Source organism: Carica papaya, chromosome 2 (genome assembly GCF_054855325.1).
Source record: "Carica papaya isolate Zhongbai chromosome 2, ASM5485532v1, whole genome shotgun sequence".
In the NCBI taxonomy this organism is placed as follows: domain Eukaryota; kingdom Viridiplantae; phylum Streptophyta; class Magnoliopsida; order Brassicales; family Caricaceae; genus Carica; species Carica papaya.
In genome coordinates, this window is record NC_142310.1 from 32537662 (window position 1) to 32550432 (window position 12771).

Sequence of the window (12771 nt, forward strand, 5' to 3'; positions counted from 1 at the left end):
GTATAAGAAATCATAATGTTGTTTGAGTTATTGTTTTTATAAGTCGATTTTGAAAATCTCATAACAGTAAGTATGCAATAAATAATTTTTTATATGATAAATGAACTTACTTAAATTAAGAGCTTCATTAGTTGTTTAATTTTTTTTTTTTACCAACCTTTAATTTTCGTATCGGTGAGTAGTGTGATATTCTTATTAGACTAGCGTAGCTCACCCCTATTAACCATTTCATATCAAGATCCAGATCCTAATCAGCAGAAGGACGGTGAGTAGGTGTCTCCCAGATCCTATCAAGAGCTAGTAGAGGTTAACCTTCCTATAATATTTATTTACTATTTTTATATATTTATTTTATTTTTTTATGAATCGTTATGAAATGACCATTTTAGTATCCTTATTAGGCATTTTAATTTATGTATAAGGAATATAAACCCTAACTTAATTATACGCTTCCGCATCTTTAATTCAAATTTATTTTACCCAAAATTTTTGGTCTTTACATCTACTTACCATAATGGTGTCTGTGATCTTGTTTAAGTGCTTGATTTTTATAAAAGTATCGGTTATAAATTGGTTTTCAAGACCAAGCACGATGCAAAAGGCAATATTGACAATTTAAAGTCAAACTAGTGGCCAAATGTTTCACTCAAAATAAAGATAAATGTCATAGAGATACATTTTCTTTAGTTTTTTAAAAAAATCGCCTTAGAATCATTATGACACTTGTCGCATATTTTGAATTAAAGTTACATCAAATGGATGTGAAAACTACTTTTTTAAATGGAAATTTGGATGAGGATATCTATATGGAACAACCTAAAAGATTTATAAATATAAGAAAAAGAACACGTAATTTACAAATTAAAGAAATCTATTTATGGTCTTAAACAAACTTCTAGACAATAGTGTATAAAGTTTAATGATACCATTATTTCTTTTGGATTTAAAGAAAAGATTGTTGATAAGTGCATATATTTGAAACTTAGTGAGAGCAAATTTATATTTTGACACTATATATGAATGATATTTTGTTAACTAGTAGTGATATTGGTTTATTATATGAAAGCAAGAAGTATATCTCTAAAAACTTTCAAATGTTTGACATGGGTGAGACAACCTATGTTATTGGAATAAAAATCTTCAGAAATCGATCTTGAAGATAGTTAGGTTTGCTTAAAAATGATATATTAATCGAGTTTTAAAGGGATTCAATATATTAACTGTGTTAATATATACTAAGCCTTAGTCAGTATGGGTTGATCCCTTGCTACATTTGCTGGGTTATACAGAAATATAATTGACTATCTATGCATAATATCTTTTCCTTCTAAATTTTCTTTCTCTGTGTGGCAATTAACAATTCTAGAAAACTGAAATTCTAAAGTTTTTTTAAGCTTTAAATTGAGAAAACATGAAGTTTTAGTATTCTATTCTATCTTATAGGCTGCAGTAAAACATATCCGAACTTTTTCATGGGATATATACATTTTATAGATGTTGCCTTCGCACACATTTTGGTATATGAAAACCCATAAGCAAATGGAAGGCACCTGTATGTTGAAGCTATTTTTCATTATGGTGACATTATGGCAAAGGTTGCTGAGCTCTAACCTGAATATAAAGTGCCCGGTAATAAGTTTTATAAAATCTGCATAACACACTATTACTGGAGTACACAATGTAAGGGTTTTACATGCCTCAAGCTGTAAGGAAGAAAAAAAAATGTCTTCCATATGAGAAAATTTGACCGTTAATGTAAAAGCCAAAACTTTTATAGAATTGAAATATTGAATTAATGAAATATAAACGAATGTAATTGAGAATTTAAGGTTTACATTCCTTGCACAATAAATTAAGATGCCCAATAGTGTTATAGAAATATCTCTTGAAGGAGATTAAAATAACATAAATAAAAATGTAACTAAAATCTTATAGGGTCAACCTCCGCAGGGCAACTATGATAGGATGCGGGAGGCAACCTTTAGTCGCTAACTTTCTTGCTGTTCAAGATTCAGATCTTGGTCTTTCTGATATGAAATGGTTAAATAAGAGGAATAAGATACACTAGTCCGGTAAGAATATCAACACTTAACAATCGATATAGAAAACCAAATATTATTAAAAATCACAAAACAACCAATTAAACCATTTTTTTTAAGATAAATTCATTTAACTTTAAAAACGTAGTTCATACTCACCTTTTGGGTTCCAAAATACGACTTATGAAGGTAATAATCAAGATAGTAATTTATTATACATTTTAAAGAACAATAATAGTTGAACTTTATATTTTTACCTACTTACCGGTACCTCTGAGGGTCCATAAGGGTTTTCCTTACATGTGAACTCAATATTCAATCTATCAATTAACGAGTCGCTCCCATACCCCGTCTGGTAATGTATGTCAAACATACTACCGTCTCAATACTCCGTTCGGTATGAGGGTGAACAAATACTTTCCAACCTCTTCCGATATGGGGCTTCTCAATCCACAATATAGTTTGCCCTATGTAACCGGGTCAGTACACCCTTTTTCACAATACTCAGTAAGCCTTTTACATACATGTTCACATCATCAACCAACCACTAATTACACACAACCACCTCATTCCATATTTATAGAATAATAGAGCAACAATTAAACAGACAGTATAAATTGATATTTTACCAACTAATAAAAACGTGATCAGAGCATTTATTTCAAACTAATTAACAAATAGGGTTAAATGGTTAAGTAAATCAATAAATGAGAAGACAAATAAACTTATGAATTAAAGTGTATGCGGTAAGTAAATAATAACAGTTTCGCAATAAATGAACACATAGATAAAATAAGTAATTTCGTATTGAGAAGTTACCGGCTCAACTGGTGACCTATATTTATTATTTAATATTCACAAATTACACTGTTATTATTTATTAAACTTTAATTAACTGTAACGAAAGAAAATGGTGAGGGATTCTTACCCCAATTCGGTGTTTAAAATACCATCTTTTTCATTATAATTCCTAGCAGTTCTCGGATTTTTTAGATTTTTTATGCGAAAATCGAAAACACGTGTCACATATCCTGAAATACCTAAAAAAAAGTCAAAATAAGGGTTTTGAAATTTTTCAACCGATTTAGGGTTCTGGCACGCTGCTATGCTTAGTATGGCCGGTTTCGACCGGTTTTATGCGAAAACCTACAAAATTCGAGGTTAAGTGACCTCTGTTGGCCAGAAAAAGGGAAAAACCAAAGCTTACATGCGGGGTAGTTTTCCGGTGCAGCGATGGCTCCACCGTTCCTCCCTCGTGGCTGGTGATTTTTTTTAGTCGTCCTGCATAAAAAAAGGGTTAGGAATTCAACGGTCAGAAAATATAAGGAAACGAGAAGTGGGATCGGGCTCATTGAAGCAATTTTGGGTCACAGATGCGGTTGCTAAGCCAAGCTCTGCAGTCGATTTTTTACTTCCCTTTTGGCCTTTCGGCACTGATATAGGTGTGGGGGTGCTTATAATTGAATTTCAAAGCGAAAGGAAGAAAAAACTCACATTTTCGATGTCGGTGACGGCTCCAGTGCGGCGATGACGGTGGTCGGCTCTCCTTCTGGCTGCCCTTCTTTTTCTTCTTCAGTGAGGTCAGATACAGCTAGGGTTAGGGTTTATAGGAAGTGAGGTTTAATACCCTCTCCGCATTGATCTGTGCAATCCTTGCAGGGACACATGGAGCGCCGAGGATCGTTCAATCATGCTAAAAGAAAAAAATAATCTGGATCGTTCAATCTGTGGCACGCGAGCCGTTCAATCGAGCTTATTCGAAAAATCGATCTCGACCGTCCACGCGTGCAGGGAGAGATCTGGGTCATCAGATCCGTTGGCACATGAATTGCCCGCGTGGCTTCCTGCGTGGATGTGTGTCTGCCTGTCTACCACGCTGCTGATGTGGCGGTCCACGTGATATTTTCACTTTTGTCCTAGTTTTTCATATTTCTTTTCAAATAGTTCCTTTCTTATTTTTACTTTGGTCATGATCTTTGAAAATATTTTTAAATATATCCAAAACACAATTTGCTTAAAAATTGAAAATTAAATTATTTATTATTAAAATTTGATTATCACGAACCTAATTTATGGACTCGAATATTACAATTAATTTTTTTTATTAAAAGTACATGAGTTAAAAGAGAATAGAAGTACTAAGTTTTACCCATTTAACAACTAACTAAATTTTCTTTCTAAGTGAAGTATGATATCCATTCCAAAGTGGCATTATTATTGTTGTGTGTTGATTTTATCAGCTCCTGATCATTGATTACTTCGATAGCTTACAGAACTTAAGCCTGTTATGTAGAAATTACTGTTTATATTGATATCCCTTCATTTTTAGATATCTAAAGGATACTCAACCTAGACTTTTGAGGAGCAAGACTGGAGCTAAGAAACTGATGAATTTTGGTTTACAGGTTATTACCATAGAGCAAATTATTAAGGATGTTGTTGAGAGCTTAAAGAGCAAAGGATTTATTTCTTGAAGTATCAGTGTCAGACTCAATGGCTCAACTCTTCACTTCCCCGTCAATTTATAGATTGACTCGGGGTAAGAAGCTTGTTAGAGTTCACAACCTTTGGTAATTTGAGAAGTTTTTATCTTATTATGTGCATGTCATAGTTATAGGTTGTAGTTCCGCAGAAGCAGTGGCACAAAAGCGACGATGTAACCTACTTAGTCTAGTTTTCCTAGAAGTGCCAGGATTTGTATCTTTAAAAATTTTAGATAGAAATAACACTTCTTTGACCATTTATCTTGTCTGTAAATTTTAAAATGCTGATAAGAGTTTCGAAGCCGTTGGATTTATGAGAAAATTTTCAAATGCGTTCTCACTTGGTAATAAATGGCCAATGGATCTTATCCATATGGTTTACTTGTGATACTAAGCACTTATTGTTGTATGAATTTTTATTTTGTTATCAAAATACTTTTAATAAATAAATGCTACAAATATTTTGAAATTTGGACGGGAGATTTTTACTAAAAATGTGCACTTTTAGGTTTTATTTTTTTTTAAAAAGGAAAGGGTTTAAAGATATTATTATTTTTAAAAGAAATATTCAAAATATTCTTTTATGTAAAAAAAAAAAAAAAAAAAAACCAATCCTTTGTCTGGTAAATTAAAGATGAACAAAATTTTAGGGAAAATGAAAAGGAAAAAAATCAACATTTTTTTTTTTGAACTTTTAATTTAGTTGATTTACTTCCTTATAACTTGTGCAAAATTTATTTGTAAAGATATGTTTTTTTTTTTTTTTGCGATTATATTTTAAAAGATATCATTAATATGATTCTGTTTATATAATTTTATATGATTTTTTTTCAAAGATTACAAGTATATTAAGTAATAGAAAGTCACTAATTCTCTTCTAAATTTCCACAAAAACAAAATTTTATTTATTGAAAATGTGGTCAGCAGCTATTATTAATTCACTTTTTTCCGTTACATTTTAACGGTATTAATAAACATTAATTTCCTAAGAGTAGTAATCGAAAGGATATATTAAATTAAAAGAAAGAGAATAAATCAATAAATATATTCTTTAATTTCTTGATAAACTTCGTATACTAACATAAATAAAACGTGGTCAGCAGCTATTAATTCACTTTCTTTTCAGTTACTTTCTGACCATCTTAATGAATATTAATTTCCTAAGAGAAATCAAAAGGATATACGAAATTAAAATATATATATATATTATTTCCTACACTGTATAAATAGAACGATCGATAAACCCACAACTAAACCAACAGACCTACTAAACTTTATCAGCACCCATCAAAAAAAAAAAAAAAAATTTGCAAGATGAAGTCTTCGACCACCCTAGTAGTTGTTTTATTTTTTATGATTTATGTTTCTCATGTCAGAGTCGAAGGTGTGGGTACTCGTTTATCATCCGGAATCAACACTCAAGATGTCAATCCCGATCAAACTATCATCGTCCGGCGTAAGTACATAGTTTAAATTTTCAGACGATACTTTTGAAATATTGTTTGTGCAAATTTTTTTGATTAGAATTTAATTGGGATTTGACAGCATGTGTTAGCGATTGTAAGGTCGGAAGCCAGGCGAGGCCATGTTGCAACTGTGACTTGAACAACAATCATCCAGTCTGCAGGCAGTGTTGTAAATGAACTTGATTTATCTACCGTCATGCTGTAGTTTTCATATTTGAAATAAACCATTTTAATGGAATTTCTTTTTTTATTTTTTAAGTCCTTATTTTTTAAACATATATATATATATATATTGATACTCAGCTAGAATGAATGAATTCACAAATAATTTAATTGTTTAACATAATAATAATAATAATAATAAAGAGGTGTTGTTACTGCGTAATTTAATTTACAATAAAAAGAATGCCCATAGATGTTCGCTAAATTTAAAAAATAATTAAAAACTGAAAACAATAGTATATGAAAATACAAAATATGAATATGTCCATTGAGGAAATATTAGCTGTTTATGAATATGTCCAAATTCAATTATTTTTTTAGTAAAAAAATTATATCTAATTATAACTACTCTGAGTAAGAATATTTGACTACTAAAGAATTTTTTTTTTTTTTTTACTATAAATATAAATATAAGATGTTCCATATTGAATTAATTACTTAATTTTATTAAATTAAATATTATAAATTAATCACGGTTTACAAAAATTTAAATATGTAAACCTAAAAATTATTACTTTGTGAATATATTAAATTATAATGGTTAAGATTTGTATACCCTAATTAAATGCCTACAAATTTGAATACGAGAACATAACTTTTTGAATATATGTTATTGTAACAGCCTAGCTAGCCCAATCCGATCTCATACTTAACTTGCTAAGAGCCCAAGCCCATTGGGCCGGCCCGAGACTTGCACGAACAGCATCCATATTCTTCTTCTTCACCTGCAAACACAACAAGGGTGAGGGTTAGGTTAAAAAAACCCATATAAATTTTTTTATTAAAACTCGTGGAACACGAATGCGTGAAAGCAGTTTCAGACAACTAACAAATACCCAAAAAATATTCATTTAAGATAATTTGCCACGTGTGACCGAGCCGTGAAGCGCGACACGTGTCTGACTTATGAATACCCACGCCAGTTTTTTCTTATTTAAAGAGGGGGACAAATCTAAGTATAATGTGAGCCGAAGAACGACTGAAAATCTCACTTAGCTTATTGCTTCAATGGCCGCTCATCAATCGAGGACAACGGTTTCCCTTCTCTTCTCCTTGTTTATCTTGAGCTCCGTTTCTTCTTCTCCTCGAAGTTCTGGAGTCTTTCTCCCGTCAGATTCCGACAAAGTCTCCTTAGATTTTTATTACGAATCTCTGTGCCCATTCTGTGCTAGATTCATTACCAAATTCCTGGTTAAGCTCTTCGATTCTGACCTTATCTCCATTGTTGATCTCCATCTCTCCCCTTGGGGAAACGCTAAAATTAGAGGCAACTCCACCTTCGATTGCCAGGTCCTCTACTCTAATTTCATCTTCACTTTTTCTATCTCATTTTTCATTTCTGGTTTTGGGTCATTTCCAGATGTCGATTATTTCTTCTGACTCTAACTATTAATTCACCGGAGTATATTATTTTATTTCACCTTATACTTTTCTGGGTTTCGTTCAATTTTACATAAAATCTGATGGTTCATCATTGGTTCTCTTTTTTTTTTCTTGCAGCATGGTCCATCTGAATGCTTGCTGAATACCGTGGAGGCTTGTGCAATTGATGCCTGGCCTGAGCTGGTAATTTTTCTTCAAGAAGCCATTCATGAGCTCTCTTTTGTTCATAAAAGTATTACTGTAAAAAAAAAAAAAAACAATGTTTGTTTGTTGCAGAATGAGCATTTCCCTTTTATATATTGCGTGGAGAGTTTGATGGTCGAGGGCAAGCACACAGAGTGGAAGTCGTGCTTTGAGAAACTGGGATTGGATCCGAAACCTATTTTGGATTGCTACGACAGTGAATATGGGAAAAAGGTTCGTTTCTCTGCTTTGACTTGATCTTGTTTATTCTAAATAAAAGAATTATGGTGATTTGGGCATATACCAAAAGTCCTGGTTCTATATTCTGTTTAGTTAAGAGATCTGCGGCAAAACTATAGTTGGAAAGGATTCGTCTGTTCATGAGAGCTTTATTGATAATATTATTCTAGAGTATATCCTGGTTTCGAAGATCTCTACGATGAATGTCCAGGTAGTCGATTTCCTTAGTTGCCTAACAGCTTTATATAATTAACGCTGTTTGTATTCTGATTATGTGCCCCTCATTGGGGCTCCACAAGAAAGAAAATCAGTGTAATTTTTGCCACATCAAGGTTGTTCCTATGGTAAACCAGCCCATGTGCAAATCAGGATTCCTCTTGCCACCTTATTTGGAAAGAAAAGAACAGAAAAGCCTTCAAGGGCATGAACTTTTATTTTCTTAGGTTTACGGATTTATGGCTTCAAATTCAAGTTTTTTGATGAAGGGCCATCATCTCTATGCCTATGAGGATTTTGGTATTTTGGTTGATTTTTTGACAAATTTGTAAAGTTTTTGTATTTGGGTTGCATCTCCTTGGTGGTTATATATAATGCACTAATTTTTCTTTTCAAGAAAAAAAAGTACTCAGAAGAACTTAGGACTTAGAAAGGGAAGTGGAACTTATCTTTATACTGTGGGGGTTGGAGGCTGCCACTTTGAGCACAGGAAGCAGTATGTGCTGTCTGTCCTTCATAGAACTTATGAGTTCTGAGGTGGCAATGAATTTATGGTTGATGATGCCTATAGAGAGATATTGCCACTATAGCAATGTCAAATGGAGTTCTTTCTTTTTCTCTTACCATTGGCCAGAGCTTCGGTGACTTACATGGGAGAAATTATGGATGGAATGTATGGAAGACCTGGAATAGGTGCTCTGTTTAGAGGAAAATTGATGAACCATGCTGCTTATAGTCATGCTCTTTAGACTTCCGTCTTGCAGTCTTGGGAGGAATAAGCATTTCATTCCCACTTGGAACCAACTTTTCACTTGGGGTAAAGAATGTTAATTTAAAGGGTTATCACATGTCAAGGTAATTTTACTCATGGAATTGCTTATTGCTTCCAGTTGTGATGTCAGTAGGCGCTTTCGAACAGCATCACTTGTCACTTGGAGGGTGAAGGATATTAATTCCACACACCAACAATGAACGGGCAGTCTTGCCGTGGTTTTCAACTTTGTAGAGTCAGTAAATTTTCGGAAATTTTAATAGGACATTTCAATATCTCTTAACCCAGCTTTGTTTTCAGGTAGTAGACTTGGCCAGATATTGGATATATAAAAGATTGTACCGTTAATAATTGTGGCAGGAAATTGTTAAATGCATGTAAATAAATTTACTGAAATAGCTAGTAAACAGTGAGCAAGAATCAGGTTACTGTCTAATGAAATTTACCACAATTGTCACTGAACCCTAGGACAAGAATTCCTAACACTGGTTTAGCTTGGGGAAAGTTTTGAAGTACCTTTATCCACAGGTTTTTCTTCTTTTATGCCTCTGGGAATAGGATTTATACCATTTTTATAACTAGGTTGTTTAAATTTCTTGGATCAGTGGCTGCTTCATGGTGTTTATTTCATGGTGCGATTCAGATGATCATTAGACCAAATTGGTTTTAGGCGCTGGCTATTTTTTCTTTGGCATTTATTTCTCTTCAATTTTTCTTTTTCTTTATCTTGTCATCTTTTTCAATTACATTCTCTATGCAATCAAGCTAGATATTTTCTCAACTCAGCTGTCACTGAGCTTATTATCTGATTCATAATTTCTTATGCAGCTTGAATTAGCATATGCTGCTGAAACAGCTGCACTTGAGCCTCCTCACAGATACGTACCTTGGGTTGTTGTGAACGGACAGCCACTTTACGAAGTTAGTATTCTTCCTTTGGATGTTTAACAAATTTGTTTGTAGATCTCATCTGATTTCCTTGTTCCCGGTGCAATAGGTGACTCGTTTAGGAAGTAAACATGCATATTCTGCCGAGTGAACTCTTAAATACTCCACAATCATCATGCATATTGCTTCCCCTCAACTCCCCTATTGACCTTCAATCCTAAAGATTCTCTGGACCATAACTTCAATGCAATAAAAATAATGAGTTAAGGCTTTTTAACACGTTGAATTCAGAGTAAAGATTGCTTGTCATGATAACATATAACATGCTTGTGTTGCAGGATTATACGAACTTCATAAGCTATATCTGCAAGGGTTATAAAGGCACTCGTGTGCTTGAGGCTTGTACGAGGTTGGTCGACAATGCAATTCCCTTGATGAAAATAAGGCGTATTCATTCAGTTTGCTATAAGGAGAAAGGAATATCCTCACTGCTGGAACAAATTGGTTCAGCCATATTGTCATGGACGCCTAGGATGCACGTGGCAGGCTTAATGTAATCTAGAGAGTATTTTGCAGCTTTGTTTAACTTCTTGATGAGAATCGATGGTATGTTTCCAAACACCAGTGACCGAAATCTTTAATTATGTTTATCCATAAAAGTCAATGGGATGCAGGAGAGAATGGTAAATCTCTAATTATGTTTTCTAATTATTATAAACTTGAGATATTTTGATTATTCATATCCATACACTAATTAACAGTAGATATGATACACTATATATCAGATATTAACTGACTGGTCGTCAGTTTATCCAAAATTTCAATTTTTTAACAGTACTTGATGGGGATGTTATGTATATCATTCATTCCAACATTCCCTGTATGTTATATGTAGAGATAATAATTAGACTACTGTGTTACTTTGTCATGGTGTAGAGTAATTACTTAAAAAAACTCCAAATATCCAATTAAGGTAGAAAAACTAAACTATAGAGAGAGTAAAAATCCTAAATTATAAAGCGGTAGAACCATAAAATGGCATTGAATCTACGTGATTATATGGTATGTAAACTAAAGTTTTCCATGTTGCACGGACGTCGATATGTCCGAGTGGTTAAGGAGACAGACTCGAAATCTGTTGGGCTATGCCTGCGCAGGTTCGAATCCTGCTGTCGACGTTTCCATACCTGTGTCTTTTTTTTTTTTGGTCACATGACTATCACCCAAACTGCTGGCTTTGAATAAAAGCCCATGCCGTTGATTTTTTAACCCAAAAACTGAGCTTTCCCGAGAGGCCCAGCCCAATTGTTTTTAATCCTATTAAACTACATTAATTTTTGTAACATTTCACATTTAAAAAATTATGGGTATATATATATATATATATTTAATAAATTTAATGATAAAGCTAATAAAAATTATTCTTACTCATATAAACGAATCTAAAATGAGATATTAAGTAGTAAGAAAAAAAAGAGAAAGTCAATTTAAGAGATTGATAATTGAGAGACAGAAAATATGAATAAGTAGGGTGACATTAGTTGATGATGGATGTGATGTGATGTGATGTGATGTAATGTATGGTTTAGATGGGGTCAAATCATCCTACTATTATTGTGAGTTTCCACATTTCACCACTTGGCTTTTTGTCTTTTGCTTGATTTCAGATTACTCTTTTCTATCACTATTTAACTTATTACTTGTCTTTTCTTTTTTCCCATCCCCTACCACCATAAGCACTTTTTGCTTCTCTCCAAAATTTTGTGCCATCATTTTAAAATAGCCTTCCTAACAATCATATTATTACTTTATAATAATATACTTTTTTTTATAACAAAAAAAAAAGCAATATACTTGATTTTGAATCTTATCTATATATATATATATATATATAATCACCAATAATATTTGATTAAAAAGTTTCACTCTATTTTTCTTTAGAGCAAGTAGGACAAAATATTTTGAGAGAAAAAAACTTATTCAATCACCAAAATATTTTACAATAATGATTTTAACAATTAAATTAATACAATCAACATTTGTAAAGATAAAATTACAAATTTTAAGTAGATGGTAATAAAATAAAAATTATTAAAAATAACTTGAGGTACTATTTAATTATATTTGTTTATTATTATATAATTTTTTTATAGTAAATGATGATTATATTTCGTATCATTAATTATCTTAACTAAAAATGTGATATAACCTAACTAAAAACATACTTAGAAACATTTTATTTAATTTACTTATATAATGCATTATTCAAGTAAGCTACTCAAAGAGATAATGTACAGAATAATTGAGAAGAAAATTTTGTTTTATTTTATTTTTATATTTTATATAAATATATATAATTTTGATTAAAAAAGAATAAATTTTATTAATAAAAAAATAGGACTTGTTTAATAATGTTTCAATGAAGTGGGAATATTTAAGACATAGAGGATGGACACTATAATAATTTTGAAAAATTAGAGGCCTACTAATATTTAATAAATTACGCCCAACCTCCTCAATCCACGTTTTCTTCTTGGGTATTTTTCATTTATTCTTTGACCTCCGTGCCTTCCCTCAATTAATTGAATTAATATTTAGATATTATATTTACACGTAGGAAAAATATTAAGAATGTAATATACATAAAATATATTTCTATATAATATAAAGTAAAAGGAGATTAGAAATCAGAAGGATATAAAAAGGGGAAAATGACGGAGGAGAAGAGAGAGAGAGCATCACGCACCGTTTGTCAGGAAATCTACGCGCCAGATATCTTGTCGGCGACTACAACTACAGTTTGTCAAACCCCTTGGGACCCACTTTTCTGCCACGTCTATTCTTTTTTTCTTTTCTCTTTTTTATTATTATTATTTTTA

At 32.0% G+C, this 12771-nt stretch overlaps 1 protein-coding gene and 1 non-coding gene across 2 annotated transcripts; both read left to right on the plus strand.

The window, feature by feature from the left end:
- The first annotated feature begins 7151 nt into the window (after window positions 1–7151).
- Window positions 7152–10628, plus strand: LOC110823696 (Thioredoxin superfamily protein). Its single transcript, XM_088214143.1, has 5 exons — window positions 7152–7500; window positions 7711–7776; window positions 7870–8010; window positions 9833–9925; window positions 10231–10628. Exons 1-5 carry the CDS (start codon window positions 7219–7221, stop codon window positions 10447–10449), a joined length of 801 nt encoding a protein of 266 aa, XP_088070269.1. The 5' UTR covers window positions 7152–7218; the 3' UTR covers window positions 10450–10628.
- A 360-nt stretch (window positions 10629–10988) lies between these two features.
- Window positions 10989–11070, plus strand: TRNAS-CGA (transfer RNA serine (anticodon CGA)). The gene has a single exon. It is a non-coding gene; the product is annotated as a tRNA-Ser (tRNA).
- The last annotated feature ends 1701 nt before the right edge of the window (window positions 11071–12771 follow it).

Coding starts and splice junctions, on each gene's coding strand:
- LOC110823696 (XM_088214143.1), top strand. CDS start 7,219: ATGGCCGCTCATCAATCGAGGACAACGGTTTCCCTTCTCTTCTCCTTG. Junction 8,011..9,832: donor ACAGTGAATATGGGAAAAAG/GTTCGTTTCTCT, acceptor TTTCTTATGCAG/CTTGAATTAGCATATGCTGC. Junction 9,926..10,230: donor ACGGACAGCCACTTTACGAA/GTTAGTATTCTT, acceptor CTTGTGTTGCAG/GATTATACGAACTTCATAAG.